General features: G+C 38.7%; 3 protein-coding genes across 3 annotated transcripts; 2 read left to right on the top strand and 1 right to left on the bottom strand.

Annotated features, from left to right (window-relative positions):
* Positions 1-3287: 3287 nt before the first annotated feature.
* On the bottom strand, positions 3288-5015 carry LOC110854587 (vesicular integral-membrane protein VIP36). Its single transcript, XM_022103047.2, has 4 exons — positions 4679-5015; positions 4054-4599; positions 3609-3646; positions 3288-3526 (listed from the first exon to the last, which is right to left on the bottom strand). The coding sequence occupies exons 1-4, from the start codon at positions 4913-4915 to the stop codon at positions 3349-3351; spliced, it is 999 nt and encodes a 332-aa protein (XP_021958739.1). The 5' UTR covers positions 4916-5015; the 3' UTR covers positions 3288-3348.
* Positions 5016-5434: 419 nt separating this feature from the next.
* Positions 5435-8047, top strand: LOC110854475. The gene has a single exon (XM_022102910.2). It carries the CDS (start codon positions 5745-5747, stop codon positions 7527-7529), a length of 1785 nt encoding a protein of 594 aa, XP_021958602.1. The 5' UTR covers positions 5435-5744; the 3' UTR covers positions 7530-8047.
* Positions 8048-8183: 136 nt separating this feature from the next.
* On the top strand, positions 8184-12672 carry LOC110854476 (zinc finger protein 184). The gene is made up of 6 exons (XM_022102911.2): positions 8184-9021; positions 9372-9733; positions 9905-10064; positions 10262-10633; positions 11072-11458; positions 11792-12672. Exons 1-6 carry the CDS (start codon positions 8679-8681, stop codon positions 11797-11799), a joined length of 1632 nt encoding a protein of 543 aa, XP_021958603.2. The 5' UTR covers positions 8184-8678; the 3' UTR covers positions 11800-12672.
* Positions 12673-25945: the final 13273 nt, after the last annotated feature.

A 25945-nucleotide genomic window follows, 5' to 3' on the forward strand; every position in this document is an offset into this window, starting at 1 on the left:
AAAACGGATCCAGGGAGGAGTTTAAGTGGTATTAGTTGTGCTGCGTGTTTAGGACACCCGAAATTTCAAACCAAACCAACGTTCGAAAAATGAGCATATAGCCTATAGCAAAGGGTTGAGGGCATGACTTAAATCATGCCCTCAACCCTTTGGTACAAAATAATATCAAGGTATCCCTGAGAAAATATTTGCTTGGGTCACACTGGGACCTTTAAAAAATAAGCATTTTCTTTTTACAGAGAAAAACGTTACCGGATTAAATTTGCACCCAATAAACAAAAGTAGCTCAATGAAGATGATTTAAAACTTTGGAGAAGGTACAAATACATTACATAGCTACTTAAGTATGATAGTTGCTTTCCTACTAAAAAATGGAGTTCGTTCTATACTATTTCATGTGCATTTTAAGCAATAGTTTGAGTCTGACAAAACTGTTGGACTGTAACTTGTATCACAAATGGACTGATGATGATCCGGATGCCACAAAACTTTACAATTTCCATGCCTATCATGGAGATAAATTTTCAATGTTATTTACCTGGACACAAATTAATAGATTGGTGATTTCTGAAAATAATTTGTCACAGACGTTTTGGCCTGGTCTGATCATTAACATGTGTTGCAATTCACATTCATCAGCCAGTCTACTACCCAACTTATCCGCATTATGACTGGAAGGATTTCTTCCTCTTTTACTATTACTTGAGTAGACCTGACGCTATATTTATGTTCTGGATGAAAACAGATCTCGAGCAATATTACAGATTTTGGAGAGCACTCCCATGTAGATTTTACGTCGCCCGATGGGATGGGGGGATATTCAATTATGATCCAGGCAGTAACCTATACACCGAGACGGGAGATGATATAGAAATTCATATGCACTCCAAACTAAAGCGTCCTTACGATACCTATAACCACCACGGTTTGGATGTTACATTATTGGATAGAGATTGGAGCGGAAATTGTGTTCACAATCTCAAATTTAGGGCAAGTGTACCACTGTGTCTAACTTACGCTTACGAATTGGAAATCATGGCATTTCGCCTAAATTTTACGGTTATTGTTAATAGAGTTTATGATAATTTGGACGATGCCCCTGCAATCTACATTAAGCCATATCTTGCACTGGTTATCGACTACGCTGTTGATCGGATTCAATCCCTGACTTATTCTGAGGAAAAGGTTCCAATTGTATTCTATTGTAGAAAACATAACATATTTCCAAACACTTGGACTGTGTGGTTGACTCCATTTAATTCGAAGGTGTGGGTAACACTCGTAGCACTCCTTTCGGTATCCTCCGTTCGAAAGATGGGTAGTGCCTTTGACGCAAAACTTGTACTCTTCGAGATGTACATCCTCTTTTCTTTTATACTGCGACAACCTGTAAAATGTTTTACTGTCCTTGACACCTTGATAATTCTATCCTTTATCATTGTTCCGATCATTTACGAGTCCATTGTGGTTGGATACGTAATTGCGCCACCAAAACTCACAGAATATCATAATGTCGCCGAATTTCTGGAAGTGTTTGATAAACTAATTGTCACCTCTGTGACAGACTATGTAGACCAAAGGGTGTTACATTACGAGTTTGTGAAATTCAATATTACGGGTAAATATGAAAATGCAATTGAAATCATGTACAAAACAGACATTCAACTTGGCAATATAACAAATTTCTTGAAAGATGCAAGAGAGCAAGTAGGAGTTCTAGGATATGTGCTATCGAGTATGATTAGCAAAGGTAAATTTGCGTATGACCAATCAAACACAAGTGTCGCTTATCCCTGCAACTTCTTTGTTCTGGAGCAGATGTGCATGTCCTATAACTTGTTTCGTGTCCCCTTTTTGAAAGAAGCTTGTTTACTGCATACCGTATTTGGGGAGTCTGGGTTTTTCACTCTATGGGAGGACTTAATGTGGACTAACGAAACTACCCAAATTATGAAAAATCAAACCAACCTCCCGGAGTTTAGTAATTTTGTTACATTGCTACATTTGGAAAAGATTATTGCAACGTGGGCAATTTCAAGTGGAATGTGTGTTTTTGTACTAATATTTGAGGTTGGATATGCAAGTAGATGCACAATTCTAAAGACGTATACCTTGATTAAATTAAAAATCCGGATTGCACATATTAGGATTATGAGCCTTTGTGTTTATTATTCTCATAAAGCTAAGACGATGTGTTAATTTAATTTAACGCTACAAAATATTGTTTCATTATATCGAGACATATAATACATATAAATATGAATTACTCAACTATTTGTAACTACTGAAACTCTGTGAGTATATTAATTTACTTATTATACATACATAAGTAAAACCGCTTTAATTCCAATACAAATTAATTTCCAAACATACATCCTGGATATGGGTATACAGAGGTTGTCCCATTCCTCTGTGTCAAGATTCAAAAATTTTTCTAGCCTGCAACAGAGATTTTTTTAAATGGGAACCTGCATGTTGGATATGACAGCCCTTCCTTCTTCTTAGCTCTAAGAATCAATAGTTTCTTACCAGACAAAAAAACTTCTAGGGATTTTTCTAGGGTGTCTTTTTCCACTTACTATTTTAAGCATTCCTGGGTACGTCAGAAGGTATAAATCTCCAATGTCAAAGTCGTTGTCCCTCGATGAAAAATTCGAAGAATTTCAAACCGCCAATTTCGGATGACTTAACACGAAGGTCTTGTTAAGTTGTTCTTTACTTTCAAACCAATTGAGATAATGAAAATCTGATAATTTCGTTGGATTTCTTCTGCAAGTGTGCATTATGTACATATGTACAGTATGTAACTTCAATATAGCTATGATTTTTTCCTCACATTTAAATTCAATTTCCTCAAGAAATGATCATTTGGAAATTGTGTTTATACCATTGACTACATTGTGGCAAAGTTTTAAGGAATAGAGTTAAAATTGTTAAATCTATGAAAATTTGAATGCCAAAATCTTGTGATATGTGTTAAATATGTCACATAACTATGCATACTTAGGATTAGCTCGGATATATAACATTTGCAAGTTTGCTTATAGTTTTGAGCATAGAGTAGAATTTCGTAAGGAAAAACAATTTTATAGTTAGTTCTAGTACAAATAAAAGTAATTTGACGAATTAAAAAAATAACTTGCCAAGAAAACCGTCCTTACTACCAAACATGCTGGAAAAGTAATTTCCCTCTATAAATAAAGCCTGAAATTCAGGAAAACTTTGTAAGCAATTTAACATACACAATGGGTGTAATCAAAGGATAGTCCAAGAACAATTACAGAAAATTACTGAAAATTTGTTTTTATTTATCTTATCAAAATAAATAACAACTTTCGTTCAAGTTGCCTACGTTCCTTTGGGTTTATTTGAAGTAACCGCGACCAGACCATATCCGCACGCCGCAATTAAAGTTACACCCATTAACGCCAACATAATTCTGATCACCGACCAGGCTCCACCCTCCTCTTCTTTTGGTCTGTCTCTTCTCGCAGATGGAATAATACCGTCTCTACTCGCATGTATACTATAATTACAGAAATTCCTGATCATCATCATTAATTCCCCATTGGAAAAAGTATAAGCTAATTTGTAGTCAGATTTTTTACCTATGAACTCTCATTTCGTAATTATTGGCCTCGTAGGTCTGCGTAAACATAAAAATATAAGTTAATAGATAATTTTTTTGATTGACAGACAGTTTGGCGAAAGCTGTTTTTGAGAAAATAAATTTTCGCCAAAATGGTAAAATAAAATATCATAAAAGTACTGGATGGCGAGTTTCCTATGAGTTTCCAAGCTCATATAATCGGCATTTTCGCCTACTGTGACATTTTTTTCGCCAAATGGTACTTTAAAAACCTTGTGCTACATACAAATGCCTTAGAATGAGTGAAAATTCTTTTTCGCAAAATGGGATTTTGCGAATTTTTTTCGCAAAAAGGGTTTTCGCCAAACTGTCAGACTTCCATTTTTTTCCTCAAATGTCCCCACGGATTCCTTGCCCACAAGGTACAAATGTCTGAAATACACCTTGCATGCATACGTACATACCTGGACAAAAAAGATATCATGATTATCCGAAAGATCCCCCGTAGCAGCCGAAATTCCGAAGTAATATCCCGTCGGCAGTTCGATGCCATCAACTTGGGCGCAAATGTCAAAAAGCCCCTTTCCATCAACATCCCTAAGTATTGTGACCATGTCGTTGTCATATCGCACCAGGATTTGTGTAACATTCTTATTCCGAACTTTTACCGAACATCCCCCCAAATTCTGACTACCACCGTCATCATCATGATTATATTTCTGGCTTCCATTATTCACAATGATCGATATGTAAGGATGTTCGTGGCTGTCGTGTTGCTCACTCCTGGATGACCCCGACTGAAATAAATGGTTTCCGTACGTATCTATGAATACGCCAAGACCGGAGAAATAGTCCTTCGATCCGAACACGGGCCCGGGAATCATCCGTTCTTTAACATACCAGAAAGCTATTCCATCTCCGGCCTGATTAACTGCCCCTTTCCCGTGAATTTTAAAATTAATGTGGACCCCCCAGCTTCGCATGTCGACCCGTTTGTTATTCCAGATTGCCTAGGAAATACGCACCGTTTTAGGTATCTCACGATACTTTAGTTCATTAGGTTAGTCAGAAAATATTTAAGTTATTCACCCCTTGCTGAGATTTTAAATCTGGAGTGAGTCGAATATATTCTGGCGTTATTACAGCCGCCCCGAAGCCGTCCCAATGTCCAAGGTCAGTGTAGGGTTTGAATAGAGAATGCTGCTCTCGATGGGCACTTTCCTTATAGTCCATAGAAAAAAATTGGGCCAAGGTGTACGAGAGTGAGAATGTTAGCACAAATGCAATGAGCACTAGTTTTGTGAGAATTTCGCTGCATTCCAGCATCTTAATTTAGTCAGAATTGATACAAATTTGACTACCGATGACAATGTTTAGGCATGAGTGAATTCAGTGTGACAAGCGAAAGTTATAAATACAGTCAGGCTACGTCTGCATGATCAGGGACATATGTTGGTTGGAATGCAGAGATAACGATGACACGGCAAACAATTAATCAGCCAGACGGATTATTATCATTTTTTGATATTAAACCTTCCCTGCATTCATACCTGTATGTATGTATAGCTGCGTGTGTAGATATATACACATCTGTACTGGACTGCATTACGGTCTGGATGAAGTGTTAATTTGCTCCGTTGAATAATTATTCCTGTTAGGTTAACATGCTTACTAGCCTATAAGGGAAGGTCCATAAATTATGTCACGCGAGAGGGGGGAAGGGGTCCAAGGCTCCAATGATACCGTGCCTATGTGACACATATTAAAGGGGAGGGGGGGGTCTAGAAAATCCCGATTTTTGCGTGACATAATTTATGGATGGCCCCTACGCCCGTCGACACTCCTCATTTGTTCGTGAACCGAAAATAAAGTACATATGTACGTGTTTAATTTGCACAAATTTTTACGCTTTCCTGCCAAGTGGACACTGCTTGTGCAATGCATGCAAAATGCCTCGAGTTGGAGCCAGGTAACATTTTTCATGCATGGTCCCCAGATTTGCGCAAATTCAAGGAGATAACTTATCATGGTCTGAATTGTGTAATAATTCACACATTCCTCAAATCAATTCAACTCATTTCACTCACATACGAGCAAAACTATTAATTTCCACCACTTTTCTCTTCTCAACAAATAATTAACTTACATAATCACCATGGAGGCTGCCCCAGATTTTCTTGACACGGTTACCTCCTACGAATCTTTCCTGGGCCGTGGTGCATTTGGATTTGTGTTAAAAGCAAAACATAAAGACGGAACTTACTCCTGTATAAAATTCATCTATCCGACGGACAACGACAAACTAAAACGTCAAACTGAAAGAGAAACAAGTCTAACAAGAAAGCTGGAGGACTATAGGCACATTGTCACCGTTAAGAATTCAGTCTGTAAGAAATATTTGAATCCAGTTCAACTTGAAGGTATTTTTAGCCCTTGTAAAAAAATTGTTGAGGCCGGATGGCAGGACACACCCGAAAAAATAAAACAACTCGGATGGACTTGTATCCAGATGGAGCTCTGTGGTGAAAACCTGGACTCCTGGCTGCGCGACCCGGAAACCACGATGACCTCAATATTCATCCAAGCTAAACAAGTCGAAATAATTTTACATCTATTTTACGGATTAAAATTTCTACACGAGAAGCAAATCATTCATCGCGACTTGAAGCCCGCGAACGTCATGTTCGCTTCGGATAAATACAAACTTCCCGTAAAAATTGGAGATTTCGGGCAATCTCGCACCGCTCACGGTCACAACGACCCGACCCTGACCTCAAGCGGCATCGGAACACCAGCCTACAGAGCGCCAGAAGTCAAGACAGGAACATATTCATACCAGTCGGACATCTTTTCGCTCGGTTTAATAATTTGGGAAGTTGTCGCCCTGATTAAACCGGAACAAAAACACAGTCTATTTGACAGGCTGGTTAATGACGGCGAGACAGAATTAGTCAAAGAAGATCACCCTCTAATTGGCTCACTGGCTAAGGAACTGGTTATAAACTCAACTAGAAAGAATCTTGAGCAAAGACACCACGCTTTGGGTAATGTCGGTAAAATTATCGAGAAGTTGGTGCAGGTGCAAACCCAAGAGAAAGTGTTAACCTGTCGAAATGGAGAAGATTTAGAGCTCTGCTTGCCATATGTTACCCCGGGCTCTACCATCATCCTGGGGGAAGGCACTTATCAAGGACAATTCAACCTTCGCGGAGATGGAATAAGTATCATTGGGAAAGGGGTTGATAAGACGCAGATTTTGTCATCTCCTGCTTTTCACATTTTTGGACAAGACTGCCTAATTTCGAATTTATCTCTGCTTGTGCCCACCTCCTCAACTGACGGATACAGTGGTTTTGCTATTCATGGGACTAGATGCAGATTAACCAAGATCAATGTTATCAACGCTAACTACGGGATTCATATGCATGCAAGTGATATCAAAATCGATACCGTAAAATTTATAAACAATTACAAATGGTGTATTACGATGACGGATACTACACGTTCCTGTACTATTTCTGATGTAACTTGTGAAAATATCCAAGATGGGATACACGTTGATGGAACGAATCATCACCTTCAAAAGATTAGAGTATCCTTTAGCCCAAACAAGAGATACAACGCATTATATGGCATTTACTTCGAAGGAGATAATCACACCCTTGAGGATTTCACTTGCACCGGAAATACGAATAATTCCAGGTGGGATTTGTATATACTATCTTCAAGTACCACTGTCAAAAATTCTACATGTTACAACGTTCTGGTCGACGGGGATGGTGCAAGGCTAAATAATGTTGAAAGCAGAAATTTAATTGGAATTAATGGAGATCTACAAAATGTTCAATTAGTAAAATGCAAGTCGAAAAATTTGGAGGCATCTGGTGCCGTTACGATGACAGGGTGTACCTTTGATAGTGTGAATAAACCGTCGAAATAAAAGAATTTGGCGAAGGGGTGAAACCAATCCATAATTGTTGAACATTTTCTACGAGATGTCGTTTTTACCCAAGTGGTATTTACACATGATTCTGGTGAAACTGATAAGTAATACCGTGAAGTAAGTATGTAACAGCTCGGAATTAAAATTTTCACCATATCGTACCAAGATTTTGACGGACCGGTGTAATTTTTGTACCAGGTGGTAGCAACATTAATACTGAGTCTGACTATTTATATGCACCAAATTTTTCATAGTGTAATGTTATTGCTGCAAGTGTTTACTGTTGTGCATAGTGATTAATGTTTAAATAATTAAGCAATAATTTCAGACTAGCTGCTTGTAAGGTGGATTCGAAGCCAGACTTTTGCAATATCCCTGTAAAAATACAATTATGTAAATCTTTAACATGTATTCTTTTTTTGTAACAGTTTCTCGCTGTACGAATATGTAAATAGTAAATAATCTAATACTGCCCCCACTCTGTCAAGTAAATAAATTACATGCTTTGATTGGTATCAGATTGATAGTTAGGTGGACATTCCAAAATCCTAACATCGATGCCACTTGGCATGCAGATTTTGTAGCATGAATGCAGGCATAAGAAGGCAAGCTAGTAAAAATTTTGGGTGGCCGATGCCACTTCCACTCAACCTTGGCCATTCTACAGGCCGTGTTAGAGTACACTCCTGCATCTTATTTCTCCACTGTCCCTCATGAAATATCTCCTCTCCTTAGGGCGGATTTGTCCTCTGACTCTCTTTAGAGAGTCGCCGATTCATCTAACTAGGAGATTGAGTATTGTTTTTCATGGAACGGCATCACCCCTCCGCAATTTGCATTTCATGAACAAAGACGAGCGAGCATGAAACTCATGACTTTTTTATCATCATCAGCTGAGAAACCGCGATGCAAAAGTGTTGAAATATTCTCTCGCAAAATAAATCAACAGAAAAATATATATATTTTCTGAAATTCTAAATTTTTTTGTATTATTTATCACAAAAATTCAATTGAGGATTTAATTATTAGCAAAGCACAATTACCGTGAATTTAAGGATCAATCTACGTATGTAAAAGTTTAGCTAACTTTATAAGCAATTCGCAAAATGTAAATACAAAATATGAAATATGTAAAACCCAGTAAACATGTCAATTTCGCGACGAGTTTGTTTATTTTGTCGTAAAAATAGCTGTCAATTTATTGACGAGTGCAATTGTTCGTCACGTTATGCTCCATTGTTTCTAACTTATCTCAAAACAATTAATGTCAATTGTTGTGCGGATAATAATTTTCCCCGTGAAGAATTTCATCCTTGTACCGAATGTGGTTCTCTACTTGGAATGATTACCGAACTTGTGCAAAAATTGGGACAAGAATTGCAAAAAATTTACAATGTGACGTTCGAAAATTTAAATGAGGACGTGGGACTTAGGATTAGCGAGGAGAGGAATGAACGCCTGGATAACTTAAGAAGACAAATTGTCGCAGGTGAGAAGTTTGAACTGGATTAATTAAAAACAAAATAAATGTAGATTTAATTGCGATGGGATTCCCAAAACTATGCAAACACAGTGGTCTTATTTTGGTTTGGCTTTGATCGACTCCGAAATAAGAACAATTTTCAGGTTGGATAAATTTACAAAACAAAATCCTGTAATTTTTGCAAACAATTTGCTGGGATGTCAAAACGTATGCTCAATTGGAAAAAGGGAAAGCTTTCATCAACACGAATGAATTAATAGTTTACTCGGATATTCGCAAATTTCGTACAATTTCCGTTCCACATATTTACAAAAAAAGGAACACAATACATAATTAATCTAATTGTAATTGCACAGATAAAATGGAAATTAAAGGTTTCGTGGCGGTCAGACTTAAGGAAGAAGAAGATGACCCTGACCTCAATCCCCCGTCTTACCTTAATGCCCCCTTTGACATTATCACCGCTGAGGACGAGGTCACCGTTAAAATGGAAATTGAAGAAGGCGAAGTCAAAGTTGAAATTGGGGACGAATTTATTTTGCCACATTTCGGTCAAGATTCGCTCGACGACCGTCTCATCGAGAGGAATTATCTTGTGGGGGAGGACGAAGTCGATCCCTTGGGACTCCGTCCCCCCAAACGGTTCCGATTGTCATCTGAAGAAGAACACCCACCATTTGGTGACATCTCAACAACTGAATTAAAGCCAGTTAACGAGGTAAATGTAATGTGCAAAATAATTGACAAATTAAAATCGGCATTTGGCTGACTTGAAACCTGCCAAGTTTGACCATGGTCACAATTAGCAGATAATTCCGAACATATTTAGTTATTTAATTTATAAATGCCTAAATGCATAAACAATATATTGAAATTTTGACTTTTTCAGGACTCGTCGCCAAATGAAATCGGACCGAAAAACGAGCCCCCCTTGGGGAACGAAACGCTCTATCCCGTGAACGTGACATCCGAGTTGAAATGTGACTATTGTAGCGTTACAACAGGTTCTTTGGCCTTTATGACGCGTCATTTACACAGTGAACATTTAGGTACTTGGTTATATTTATATATCAGATGATATCCAAGAAAGGCGTAAAACGAAACGAAGCCCTTGGCGAACTTTTTTTGCCCCAATTTCCCGGGATTTCTCCCGTTTCCCGCCAAAAAATCGAAACCACATAACTCACTAAGCAATCCCGGTGTTCATAAAGGTTTCTTAATTGTTCGTCCCATTTGTTTTTTACAGGGCTTATCTTCCCATGCCACCAACCCGGCTGCACTGCCCGGTTTGCGAATCGTGACCTCTTACGCTTACACAGATCGGGGAACCATTGTCTTATAAAGTGTGACAATTGCGAGCTCACTTTCACCTCGGCCGAATCCCTGACCCAGCACAAATTAGAGTTTCACCAAAAATGTGGAATCTGTGGGTTGGCATTTCTCCGATCCAATTTCCCTTACCACGTCGGGAAATGCCGAGAAGCTAACGAAAAAAGTGCTCAGAAAGCCGGAAGCATGGACCAGGAGTTGGCTCGCGTCACGAAGCACATCCCTCCGACAGGAGCGGTCACGTCTGACTGCGCGGAAGCCAGAGTACAGAATCGTCGCAATCATGAAGGCAGGGTTTTTGAAAAGATCTGATTTAAAAAACAGTTGCAAACTTTCGGGCTTTTATTAAATTACGTAACGCTTGAAGAGGGGGGAGGGGGTTTAGGCCCCAATGATATCGTGCCTATGATATGTACGCCATGTTAGAAGGGGGAGGGGAGGGGGTCTAGAAAATCAAGTTTTAGGGTTACGTAATTTAAGAACGGCCCCATATTGAAAAACAGAATTTGTACTCATCTCCAGAGTGTAGTGGGATCAATGTTTTTAAAATCGGATCCAATCCGACTTGGTAAATCGTAAATAATCCGACCCAGTCTGACGCTTTCGGGTTGGGATTGGATTAATCCGGTTAAGTCGGATATCCTACTACTTTCTGCTCAACTCAGACAAAATAAAAATAATCCCGATTAAATGAAGCTTGATAAACGATTCCCCTATGTTTTCATAGGTCGCCTCCTCTTCCAATGCCAACATTCAGGTTGCACTGCCCGGTTTGAGTCTCATGACCTTTTACGCTCTCATATCGCGGCGGGGAACCATCGAAAGTGCCCCCAGTGCTGCATCGCTTTCACCTCGGCCGAATTCCTGGACCAGCACAAAGTTAAATTTCACAAGACTTGCGGCATTTGTGGGGGCGACTTTCCAAAATCCAAGTTTCCTCACCACGTCCACAAATGCATGGAAATTAACGTCAAGAAAGCTGGATCCGGGGACCTCGAGTCGGCCACGAAACACGTCTCTAACAAGGGCGTCGTCACGTATGACTGTACCCGATGCAATGTCAGGAAGCTGCCGGAGTGGGATTTTTTGCTACATATTGGTTTCCAACATGAGGGTGGGTGGTTTTTGAAAATTGTTGATTTGTTCAAATGTACACGCTTAAAAATAATGGGACGCTGCCCTTTTCAAAATTATTTATATAAGTATCAGCCCTTTGAATTCGGTAGTAAGTATTTCACAAGGTAAAATTACCTGAAATTAAAATTACTTATTTAAAATTAATTAAAATTACACTCTGAAAAATATAATTTTATATTTTTAAGAGTGTGAAACATAACCAAGTTGCGACTTTATTTTTAAAAAATGAAGGCATAGTTTTATTAAATTCAAATAGCCGTACAAATTTTTCGATACGATTGTCCACTAATTTTTTGCTTGAATTCTTTAGAAACCTAGCGCTTTAAGTGTCCAAATGTCACGTGCGAAAGGGTCTTCTCGTCCAAAATGGCGCTGAGCGTTCATTGCCTGGAGATGCATACCATCCCCGGCGGGAAACTTTGCGAACGATGCGTGATCATCTTCCCTTCCCAGGAGGCACTAGATTACCACGTGCGGCAAGGGCACAAGCCTGTCGGACACGTGACTTCGAATTGCAGTGAAATTGGAAATTGGACTACGGAAAAAATTGGATGAAAATGATACAAATTTAGAGCCTCTTCCGATTCACAAGTGTAAATTCTGTGGTAAAAATTTGTTGGGAACTTCGTACGTGGTTTCCGAACACACGAAATCAGGTGTCGACCTGAGGTGGAATCGTGGGGGAAATAAATTAATGAGGGGTGTTCAGCAGATAAATAATTTTACAGGGAGTGACGACGCCTTTGATAATATGTGTATTTTCATAAATATTTTTGAAGAAGAGTTATGTATAAAGGTTTTTTGCCATGAAAATTTTGCTGTTGCTCGGATCATTTTAAACTTTTGCCCTGGAGATGTGAAATTTTGCATGTACATAGACTTAAGGCGAAATTAGAAATATGTAGGCTTAAAAAATCTAACTCAACCTCAATTGGAACCCTTTAACAGACCGTTGTTATCAGCTTAATCCGTAATATTTATAATTGAAGGGGTCTTATTTATTATGAGTGAGGTAATGTATTCGCAGAGTTTTAGAACTATGTACGTATGCATAATTAAAAGGTTAGTTCCTACGCATTATATGTCTCGATATCATGTAGCAGCACTTCGTACTAAGTTTGAGTATTCATTAAATTAAAATATCTTAATTTCATGAAAATAATAAAACCACACGCTCATAATTTGCACATATGCTATTCGTAGTTTGAATTTAAGCACAATATATGTCTCTAGAATTGTACGTCTATTTGTATATCCTAACTCAAATATTAGTACAAAAACGCACATTCCACTGGCAGTTGCCCACGTTGCTGTAAACTTTTCCAAATGTTGCATTTTAACACATTCAGTACATCCCACCAGAGTGGTTCGATTTTTCATGATTTGCACATGTCGGTTCTTCCAGAATAAGCCCTGCCATAAGATGGAAAATCCAGCCTCCCTAAATGCGGTATGCAGTCGATAAGCTTCTTTCAAAAATGGGACCCGAAAAAAGTTGTAAGACGTGTACATCTGCTCCAAAATAAAAACGCTGCATGGATAAGGGTCACTTGTGCCAGATTTCTCATACGAAAATTTAAATATGTCAATGATATCCGATAGCACATATCTTAAAACTCCTAGTTTCTTTTTTTTACGTTTCAAGACTTCAATTATATAGCTAAGTTCAAAGTTTGTTCTGGATATGATTTCAACTCTTTTTTCCTACTTATCGGTAACTAGCGTATAAGCCCGTCTCCCGCCGGGCAACAGTATATTTAATTTTCAAAATTCCACCAATTAATTTTTTTAAATATTAACTGCAACTCTTTGTCGCCTGTGGAAGTGAAAGGAATTTGAGACGAACGTTAAAGTGAAAAAAATCAAGATTCCCCTCGTCTGCGATCGTGTACTACTCACTACCTAGCTCTTGGTTATTATGGAATATATGATCGCAGGATATTTTCGCGCGAAAATCACGTGCCCACTTGATTACATTGGGCGGGATGAAATTCAATTTAAATCTGCGATCAGTTATTCCTTACTAAACTATTCAATTCTGGTGATTGCAGCGGGAAAGTCACGTGCCCATGTTAAGTAACTGGGCATGTGGCTTTCCCGCTGCAATTACCAGAATTGAAACAGAGTTTACTCAATATTAGCGATTGGGCTGGGCTGAAGCCTTGCATGACTCGTGATCCGATCCCTCAATATACAACCCGAATATCTAAGAGTCCTAATTCCAATATCCCAGTATCCTTAGATCCTAAAAGAGTTGAACCACGGAAGTACCCCAGTATTTTAAGATCGGATAATATATTCGAATACCGGGACATGGGACGGGATATTGAAATATTGGTCGGGATATTAGGATATCGAGTTGGGAGGCTTACCTAACCTAGTTAACCACAATGCCCAGATAACAACCACCCCCATATCCCAATATCCTGGTACAATATCTCGGTATCTTGATACCCTTGATATGATACTGGGATATTGGTCGAGATATCAAGATATTGGGATATCGAGGTATGGGGGCTTACCAAATCCAGTTAACCACCACTGCCATATCTCAATATCCCGGCTGATATTCCGATATCCTAATACAGCGATATCCCAACCCATATCACGATATCCGAATATCCCTACCGATATCCCAATATCCCGATATCCCAATATCCCTACCGATATCCCGATATCCCAATATCCCAATATCCCTACCGATATCCCGATATCCCAATATCCCAATATCCCTACCGATATCCCAATATCCCGATATCCCAATATCCCTACCGATATCCCGATATCCCAATATCCCAATATCCCTACCGATATCCCGATATCCCAATATCCCAATATCCCTACCGATATCCCAATATCCCGATATCCCAATATCCCTACCGATATCCCGATATCCCAATATCCCAATATCCCTACCGATATCCCGATATCCCAATATCCCAATATCCCTACCGATATCCCAATATCCCGATATCCCAATATCCCTACCGATATCCCGATATCCCAATATCCCAATATCCCTACCGATATCCCGATATCCCAATATCCCAATATCCCTACCGATATCCCAATATCCCGATATCCCAATATCCCTACCGATATCCCGATATCCCAATATCCCAATATCCCTACCGATATCCCGATATCCCAATATCCCAATATCCCTACCGATATCCCAATATCCCGATATCCCAATATCCCTACCGATATCCCGATATCCCAATATCCCAATATCCCTACCGATATCCCAATATCCCGATATCCCAATATCCCTACCGATATCCCGATATCCCGATATCCCAATATCCCAATATCCCGATATCCCTACCGATATCCCGCTGCCGGGATATTGGGCTAACGGGATATTGGGATATCGGGATATTGGGATATCGGTAGGGATATTGGGATATTGGGATGTCGGGATATCGGTAGGGATATTGGGATATCGGGATATTGGGATATCGGGATATTGGATATCGGTAGGGATATTGGGATATTGGGATATCGGTCGGGATATTGGGGGCTTATCCAGATAACCACCACCCCCAGATAACCACCACCCCTAGATAATCACTACCCCCAGATAATCACTACCCCCAGATAACCACCACCTCCAGATAACCACCACCCCTAGATAATCACTACCCCCAGATAACCACCACTCCTATATAACCACCACCCCTAGATAATCACCACCCCTAGATAATCACTACCCCCAGATAACCACTACCCCTAGATATTCACCACCCCCAGATAACCACCACACCCAGATAACCACAACCCCTAGATAATCACTACCCCGAGATAACCACCACCCCCAGATAATCAAACGGCACGCCCAAGACTTTCCTTGCTTTTACTTCCGTCACAGACAAATTTACTTTCACTTCCGTTACCAACAGACATTCTCGCTTATAATATAGATATTGAATTTCACAAACTCGTATTGTAATATCTTTTCGTATGCATAGGATGTCAAACTCGATACAATTATTTTATCGAACTCGGTTAAAAATTCGGCGACATTATGATATTCTGGGGGTTTTGATGGCGCTATTACGTTTCTAACAACAAGGGATTCGTAGACGACGGGAATAATGATGAAGGATAGAATTGTCAAGGTGTGAAGAACGGTAAAACGTTTTACAGGCTGACGCAGCACGTGAGAAAAAAGAAAGTACATCTCGAACAGTACTAATTTTACGTCCTAATTACGTGCAATTTTTCGAATGGAGGCTGCCGAAAGTAGAGCTAAGATAGTTATCCAAACCGACCAATTAAATGGAGTCAACCATACGGTCCAAGTATTTGGGAATAAATTATGCTCTCTGCAGTATAGTACGATTGGGACTTTTTCCTGCGAATGAGTCAAGGACTGAATCTCTGCTACATGGTACTCATCAATCATTACATTATTTAGATTAATGTACACTGCAGGAGCATCTTTATAATTGCCATCAATCCAATGGGCGATAGCTGTAAAATTAAGGCGAGATGCCATAACTTCCAATTCGTAAGCGTAGCTCACACACATTTCTACACCCATTGTCCTAAATTTTAGGTTATGGAGACAATTTCCTTGCCAATCGTCGTCTAGCAATGGAACATCGAAACCGTTGTGATTGTAGATACCGTTAGGATGTTTTAGTCTGGAGTACATGTGAATGTCTATATCATGTCCAGAATCGCTGTACAGATTGCTTCCTGGATCATAATTAATTATCCTCCTATCCCATCGTACAATATGAAATCGGCAGGGAAGTATTCTCCAAAATATGTAATATTGATCCAAGTCTGTCTTCAACCAGAACACAAATATAGCGTCAGGTCTACTCAAGTAATAGTAAAAGAGGTAAAAATCTTTCCAGTCATAATGTGGGTACACTGGGTAGTAAACGGGCTGATGAATGTGAATTACAACACATGACGACGACAGTTTAGGTATTTTGGGTTGAATTATCAAGTCACCCCAATGACGTTGTGTCAACAATCTTTCAGAAGGCGCGAAACCATTAGTTTGTGTCCAGGTGAATAATATTGAAAACGAGTAGTTTAGCTCGCATCTGCGAACCACTTTTATAAGCCCGTCGGCCAATCTTAACTTGCCCCCAATCTTGCGGGAGTCAAAAAAGCAGATACACACATCAAGTGGCTATTCTTTAGCTGATTTATCGATTTGATGGGTGTGGAAACTGTAAAGTTTTATAACCTGTGGATCTTCATCAGTCCATTTGTGATATAAGTGACAGTCCAGAAGGTTTGACAGGCTGAAACTATTGGTCAAAATGTACATGAAATAGTAGAGAAGGAATAATTCCATTTTTAATTATGTAAAAGACAGAGTCGACAATGATTTTCAACTATCCTGAAAACTAGGAAACTTACTACTTATAAAATGAAGACCCCCCAACAGCTTGCGTGCTATATACCACGGGTAGTAATCACGTTAATAGATATCGTGAAATCGACGGTCAGTTAATTAGCGAATTACATTGTAGCCACTTTACGTAAGGTTGGGGACCGGTGGAATAAAAGGCTTTCTGCTGAGAATGCTATATATATATATATATAAATATAAAAGCAACCTTTAAATAATTAATTCGTCCCATAACCTACATTACCTAAATATTTATTCCATACTGATATTTTGCTAACGCTAAAATATTCACAGTTCTAGCACTAATGAGTAAAAAGTAGAAATTACGAAATGTGGAAAACATGATCTCGCAGACCATGAAAGACATTTTCAGCCAAATAAATACACCGAAAATAAATATATCAAAGCTATCGTTTCCTGTTAGAAATGGTTGATCGACTGTCAATAATTTCAGAGTTTTATATCCATTCACTCACTCCAGTGTTCACAACCTAAAATTGAGTGTACCTGTATGTCTATGTTACGTTTACGAATTGGAAATTATGGCATCTCGTTTAAATTTTACGGTTATTGTTAAAGAGTTTGTCGAAATTTGGACGATGCCCCTATAATACACATTAAGCCAAATCCTGTGCTGATTGGGGACTATTCTGTAGATTAGATTCAATCCGTGGCTTATTCCGAAGAAAGAGTTCCAATTGTACTATTATACCGTAGAAAACATGATATATTTCCAAACACTTGGAGAATATGGTTGATTCCATTTACTTGCACGGTGTGGGTTGGGTGACTATGGTGGTACTCCTTTCGGCGGCCTCCGTTCGAAACATAGGTGGTGCATGGAGCGTAAAATTAGTACTTTTTGAGATGGTCATTCATTATCTTTTCTTGTCATTCTTGCGGTCATTTACGAGTCAATTGTGCTTGGCTACGTAATAGCGCCCTCAAAACCCACATAATATCATAATGCCGGCGAATTTTCGGATGTGTCGATAAAATAATCCTCCCCACTCCAACTGACTTTGCGTCGATTTATTAAGATGCGAGTTTGTGAAATTCAACATCACGGATAAGTATGAAAAGAGAATTGTAATCATATACCACCCAGGTCTCGTCTCCAATTTGGCGATATAACTAAATTCTTGAAAGGTACACAAGCGCAAGTAGGAGTTTTATGATATGCGCTACCAGGGTCATTGACATGATTAAACTGTCATATGAGGAGTCTAGTACAGACGTCGCTTATCCATGTAGCTTTTTTATTTTGGAGAAGGTGTATATTTTATTTTGGAGCAGGAGCAGGTGCCACGCCCAGCGGGAAGCTTTGTAACACGTGTTATAACATCCCCCCCCAGGAAGCGGTGCTACCACCTGCTCCTCGTCCACAAACGCGTGCCCACCACGTCGAATTGCAGGAAGGAAATTGGAGTTGGATTGCAGAAAAAAGTTGAACAGGAGGCAAACGTGGTGCGCCCCGAAGACCAACAAACGATTGAAAAGTGTAAATTATGCGGTAAAAATGTGTGGGGAACTGTGAAGATGATGTTGGAGTACGAAAGTAGGTGTCGCCATGAGGTGGAATCGTGGGGGAAATAAATTAATGGGGGGTAGTATTCAGCAGATAAATAATTTTATACTCTGATAAATTATGTATTTTCGTAAATATGTATCTACATATAAAGCAGAGTAAAAAAAATATAAGTTTTTGCCCTGAAAATCCTCAGCGATGTCTTATCTTCTGGTAATTTAATACATACTTTTTTGGGGGCTATGCATGAAATACAGCGACGGGGTAGTAAGCAAAACGCGATAACTTTCTGCAAAAAATAAGGTGGGGTTTAACGTACGCGATATATGTGTATACATATGTATATGTATATAATTATGTATGTGCATATGTCGCACAGTTTGTATTCTCGCATTGCAGAATTTTAAAAAGTCCGGACGGTGTGTTAATGGTCGGAATTATATTTACACTACGCATGAAATTATTTGCATAAATTACTTACAAATGACAAAACATGATGTGACTGATTTTTTTATTTATACATGCATTAGCAAAATCTGGTTTCAAATCCACCTCACAATAAAGTCCCTACATACTAAACTTAAATACATGTTAACTAACACAATACTTATTAATTGACTGATACCGGTACTTCACACATATGTAAATACATATCACACAATTAAATGCATAAGTTTCGCTTCAAAATCGATTTGTTTTCTTAATCCTCTCGTGTTTGATTTAGAAGATGTCTAACATTTCTAAAAAAAAGGAACCAATTTGCTTCCCCATGATGAATGGAATCGGGAGAAAAATTCTTCAAAATAACTAGAGCATATATTAAAATACACATAAAAATTACAGATATTAAACATGTAAATTCATACAAGTAGTTAGTAGTGTATCTTATTTAGTTATTTTATAAATACGATTACGATTCGTATACGATACATATATGTATACATACGATAGTCGCTTGCACATTTTTTAAGATAATCAGCATGCAGGTTTGCAGTGTTTCTCTTAATTCAAGAACAAGGAAACCTTAATTTCTTAGGGACTATCCTACAAGAATAAAAATTATTAGCGTGTCATTATTTTCCACAGTGTTGAATGATATAGGTTAATTCACTTACCAATAATTTTATCCGTATTAAACATATTAATAAAAATATGTCCAGTTGCTACTAACTTTAATTATTTGTCTTTATCCATAGCCAATGACCTAAACTATTAAACAATTCGATCAAAATAGGTTGAAACAATGCACCTATTAACATCAGGCAGACCAAAAACCTTAACTTATTTATACTTCTTGGAATGATACTTTCCACCTTGGAAAAATCGCATTCCGTCATTGAAAAGATACCCTTTACCTCCAGCTTTTTCGACTTACATTTCAAAAGCTGTAAACTTCCTGCATATTTCTCAATTCTAATAACTCTTAAACTTTCAACATTACTTAAACATGCACCCTTCCCAGAAACCTTCACAGTGTAACAAGTACAATTTCTGACAGTGGCATTGGCAGACTTTATTCTTACATCCCATTTGAAATAGGGTCCGTATTGTATGAAAGTTGAATCCTCAAGGGTATTATTATCACCCTCTAAAAAACACAAGCCATATGTGAAAATGCTTTCCGGTACAGTAACATTTTTCAAAACAATCCTTTTGAGAAGATGATACCTCCCACAAACTAGAATTCCGTACCGACAATTTTCACAAGTTACGTCCGTAATCGTACAATTGCTTGAATTTTTAGTCATCCCAATACAACTACCTTCATCCATATTTGAAAATTTTACGCGATCAATCTTGGCATTACTCCCATCGATCGTCATCCCACTTGAGCCTTTCAAAAAATTTATATCCGATAATGTGCATCCATTCGCAGAAATAACACATCCAAACGAAGGCCCTAAACCCGTTTCAGTTGTTGTAAGCGTGACACCCAGGAAGGTTACGCCAACTTTGTGAGAGTGACTCCTTAATATGGACAAATTTGAGACTGAACAGTTATTTCCATAAATATGAAGATTATCAAGGGCGAAAATCAGCGTTTTTTCCACCCCCTTCCCCACGATGGTTATGTTACTTTGCCAAATTTTGAAACGACCTTGATAAATACCTTCTTCCAAAAGGATGGCAAAATCGGGGGGAATAATGCTCAAGTAGAACTCGAGTTCTTCTCCATTTCGGCAGGGAAGTATTCGAACTTGTTGACTGGGAATATGTTGGGGCCACCCTGCAAAAATTTATCATCAATCCTCTGAAATCTTTCCGCAACTTTCTTTTTAGTCGAATTTATAACGAGTTGCTTAACCAGTCTACCGCCGAGGGGATGATCGTCGGCAGGTACAGGCTGACCCAACTGTGCAAACCCGTTTCGCGTCGATTTCACCGAATTTGATAAGAAAAATTGCAAGTTGAATTCGGGGTGCAAGGATAAATCTAGCATGTATATTTTTAAATTACATGCACCCATCCCCTTTTCAGAAATTTGAGAAGGAAATTTGAAAAAATGTGAAAGTCAATGCACACTGGGTAAAACAAAAATTAGACCACAGGTTGCATTTGCCAATCTAATTTCCCTGCCCCTACGAACATTTTGATGCATCAAAAGTTTCAAAATTTGAAAATTGGCGGTTTTTTGTCATACACAGAAATCGTTAAAAAACGCATTGTTCCCACACTTTTACTTCTGACAACCTGATGCCAGATTTTTCTACCTGAGAAGAGCTACATTTTCACCTTTTATTGTCCGAAGTAAAAGTGTGGGAACAATGAGTTTTTTGGGGTCAAAGTTTCTAAAGGAGTGGCTTATACGGCAAGTGCCGTAACAAACTTATGGCTGCTTATGAAAAAAAATATATAGATAATTGCAATTACTTAAGTTATTAAAATTGCCCCAAATTAAAAACTAACGCTCCTTTGAATTTATACTGATGATATCCAATCAAGACCACCATACGGCACTGTGAAGTCACAGTATGCAGTGGTGGTGGATACCCACCAGAATCCGAGTTTCTCACTTTCTCTTCTTTGAATATGGAAACAGGGTTTGTTGCACAGTTGGTCTGGTTTCCCTCGGCAACTATATCTGTCTCACCATCATTAACCAATCTGTCGAATATGACTCCCCTTTCGCCCGGTTTAATTAGAGCGATAACGTCCCAGATTATTAATCCTAACGAAAAGATGTCAGATTAATAGTGGTACTTCCCACTTAGAACTTCTGGCGCGGTGTAGGTCTGAGTTCCAATGTTACTTCGGGTCAAAGTGGGATTATCGGACAATATGCGACACTGGCCGAAATCGCCGATTTTTACGGGGGGACTGCATTCCGAGGTGAATATGATGTTGGCGGGCTGCAAGTCCCGATGAATAATTCGATTCTCGTGTAGAAGGGATAAACCGGAAAGTAAATCGTCAATAATCTGCATTTGCTTGAACATATTCAATAGTGAGTCCATCCTGGTTTCGGAATCGCGCAGCCAGGCTGTAAAAATTCTTACCGCAGAGCTCCATTTGAATACAAGTCCATCCCAAGTTTTTCATTTTTTCGGGTTTGTCCTTCTATCCGGCCTCATGCAATTATATTCGGACAAGGGTTGAAAATCTCCTTCAGCTGGGCTGGGCTTAGGCTTGGGCTTAAATATTTATTTCGCAAAGATTTCGTCACTGTGACAATATTTCTGTGTTCCGAAAGTCGTCTGATTAAGCGTCGTTCGCGTTGGGTTTGAACTTTCTGTTTGATCGTCTGTCGAATAGATAAATTTTATGCAGGAGTACTTTTTGTACCTGTGCTCGGCTTTTAGCACAAATTCGAAGGAACCATGGCCCAGGAAAGATTCGTACCTTATAACGTCGTCCACAAAGTCTGAAGAAGTTGTCATGTTGGTTTTGAAATGATTTTTAAACGGTTGTAAGTTGAGAACTAAATTTGCACAAATATTTTAATCTGTTTGAGCTGTATAATTTTTTGAGTGAATTTGATTTTAGAGGGATGAAATCGGTGTTGAATAACGTGTGGTCAAATACTTATTGCATATACCACCTCGGGACAAGGGTTCTACAACGTCGGGTCACGTCATATTTGTCGAGTCGTGACAAATATGACAAATATGACATTTATGATATGACAGTTATGACATTCAGAAAATCCAGCTGGAAGTTAAATGTCATAATTTTCGAAGTGATTTACTTACTAGGTGGCCCACTGAAACTGTAAGTGAAATGAAACCCTGTGACTTTAACAGTTTCTATTTTACGAATTTCTAGTTAATTTTAACTAAAAGCCAGTTAATTTCTGAGTAGAAAACAATTTTTAGTTTTCGAAATTTCCTCCCTCGGCGCTAACGCAGCGATACACAAACCGCAGTCCTCTGTTGAAGCACGCACTAATTCCTGGGCATAGTGTTCCATTCCGTGGTCAAAAATTTTTTTCAGATCCCTAGACTTCTATGAGACTTAGAACACACGTTTGCCCCTAACTTTGACCATTTTTCATAATCTGGAGATTCAAATCCTGAAAGTAGAATTACCATTTCCAAGTGGAGGTAAAGTTCGGAATTTTGTTTTTTAGCTACGCTTGGGTCATTTTTTGCACTATAAGCTCTTGCTGAGTCGTACTCCAAGGTCCAGTCGACTTCAATGAATTGGATCTCACTTAGGGGATATGGCACGGACTCGAAAACGTATTTTAAGAAATTTGATCCCCCCACCTTCCCCCCAGTTTCAACAAAATGTAGAGGAATTACCCCAATTTGCTCCCACCTACCAAAATCATGACAAAACCTGGATAATGTGGCTTTCTTACCTTTTGTCTATATTGGGGGATGTCTCTGACAGATTTGGCGTAGATTAGGCCAACTCGCTTGTTAAAAGATTTTTCCGATGTTATAATCTCCTCATCTGTAAATAGAATCCTCTTCAGTTTTTCTGAGCGTACCGCTTGAAGTTACTCCTGGGTTTCTTTAATCTGGTCTTCCTTTGGGGAATGATCGGCATGTGGCAAGTACCACATTTCAAAGGCTAAGTCTAAGGTTCAATTTGAGGGCTCATTGGATAATCTGCTTCTATCCTGTCACCTGTGAGGTTGGTTTCCGTTGGAATTTCTTGAATTTCTTCGGATTCCAACTTCCAGCGCCTTCATGATGGGTGTGGTCTTTGTACGATTTCAAAAAATCTTTCTTCGACTGTTCTTAGTCGACCCGGTCCCCATGAACCTTATTATAGTCCGTTGGACAAAATTTTAGTGCACGTTCGATTTCTGCCACACTTTCAAAATTCGCCATTTTTCTCCCCATTTTTGTAGTGAAAAATTTTCGCCGCCCGCTTCCAATCAATATTTTCCATGCTAATTTGCTTTGCAAGTAGTAAAAAACTGATTCGTGGTTCTTATGCAAAATCGCACGGGGAATCCAATGCAGTCATGAGAATTTCATTATCTCTAGCCGTTTCGAAGAAAACAGCTACTTACAGCTACAGTGGGCCCAGTAAGTACATATACGACGACTAAGGAGGAAAGTCCCTCTACATGTCATCTTCATATATTGATGCCCTTTGTATATTATTTGCGTCCCCCACACCCCCTTGGAAACAACAAAAGTTGCCAACTTCAAAAATCCGCCAAAAATCCAATTTTTCTCGGATTTTGATAACATTTGCATTTTTGTGATCCCAGATACTTGTCTGATAATATCCAATAGCAATCTCAACTTTTTTGAAATTTCCGAAATTCTCGAGCTGATAATTTCAAAAAAATTCAAAATTTAAAAAAAATTGAGATACCCACTGGATATGATCACACAAGTATCTGGGATCACAAAAATGTAAATTTTATGAAACTCCGAGAAAAATTGGATTTTTGGTGGCGTTTAAAGCTCATGAAGCCCGGGCTTTCTTCGTGTTTTTAGCGCCTATGAGTGGGTGTGGCGGGCGCAAATGTGGCCATGGAGTCAAACCACTTCAGGGTTTTAGTACACTCATACATATCCAAAGGGCATCGAGATCTGTGAAGGGCAGGTGGTGAAGCTCTCCTCCTTAAAATAAGAGTTGTCGCGGAATTTGAGTCCAATTTATATTTGAGGGGCTGAAAAAAGGCAAATCAATCGCTCTTTAAAAAATTATTTCTGCTGGGGACACGGATTTCTGCATGATTGAAAAATATATCGAATAAATGCTACTTTCGCCAAAAGATTCCTAATTTTTTTCTCTACAACCCGAATAGAGCGTTTTTGGAAATTCAAAAAAACAATTCCAAAAAAGGTTAGAAAAAATTTTTGATGATAACTTCTCACATCATGAGGTATCGTTGGAAAGTTCTTGGTAAGTGGATTCAGAATATCCGAAGAAGGTTGGGCAATACGCACGGACTAATAGTGAATTTTGTACAAGACTTTTTTTTACTTTTCTTAAGAAGCGAATTTGAGGTTATTTAAGGAATATTCCGCGGGAAGATTCTTCAAGCCTGGTAATAAATTTATTGTAATATTATATATTTTAGGTACTTTACTATGCTAAAATAAGACGTGCCCGCATATTGTAAGTGTCAAGGTTCCCATTACTGGTTCAACCAATTCACAGCCAATTTTGCATATGTAAAAAGCATGAAAATTGGCAAATTGCATGAGCTTTCTAAAATCGAAAACAGAATTTGATTATCTCCTTTCGTTAGAAAATGACAGCATAAAATGTAGAAGAGATGGAAAAATTAGTTTGCCACTCGTGCGAAAAAGTGTTTTTCTCGAATCGGAAAAGCGCTCATGACCACTTTATCCGTCAAGGGATTCACCGGACAAAATTAGTCATACACTAGACATATTTAGGGATCGTAAAAATTCAAAATCTAAAATTTTCCCGGGTCAACCTGTCCGCATGAAGACCATTATACTGACGAGAAACGTGAAAAAATCTTTTAGAGGCAACCCGAACATACCAGTGACGGCTGCACACAGACAACTTTAAATTTCAAAAACCTAACTCCGCATGATCAAAGCCAATATGATGGGCTTCAAAACGTACAACATTAAAACCGTGTCAAAATACAACGAAGATGAAAAAGCTGGAGCTAAAACAAATTTTCCAAATTTTTTTTAGAAAATGTTGAAATCGACTCCCAGAATTTTCACGTCGTGGATGATGAAAACTACTGCCCCCTTGACCTCGAAGCATCAATCGTGTAAAGTCCTACTCATGTAGAAGTAAAAATCGCGTTCGTTCGAAATATAAATTCAAAGCTAAGCAAAATGTCCAATGAAATAAATAATGTGGCTGGCGATCGACCCAAATGGGAGCGTCTCAAATCAATTCGCTTCCACCAAGAATATCAACTTTGAACTTTAGTTGAAAGGCTGTATCATCAAGAGATTGACCCCCTCTATCATAAACAACCATGTTTTATTTTGGCCGAACATGGCTACGTGTCACAGTAACAAAATAGTGACAGGGTCCCTTCGAGGAAAAAAACTTGATTTTGTCGAGAAAAAAGAAAACGCTCCAGAAGTACTTCAGTGTCGACCTATTGACAGATTTTGGCGATAAATGAAGAAATATTACTCTTATGAAAAAAGGAC

Source organism: Folsomia candida, unplaced genomic scaffold (assembly GCF_002217175.1).
Source record: "Folsomia candida strain VU population unplaced genomic scaffold, ASM221717v1 Fcan01_Sc010, whole genome shotgun sequence".
NCBI lineage: Eukaryota > Metazoa > Arthropoda > Collembola > Entomobryomorpha > Isotomidae > Folsomia > Folsomia candida.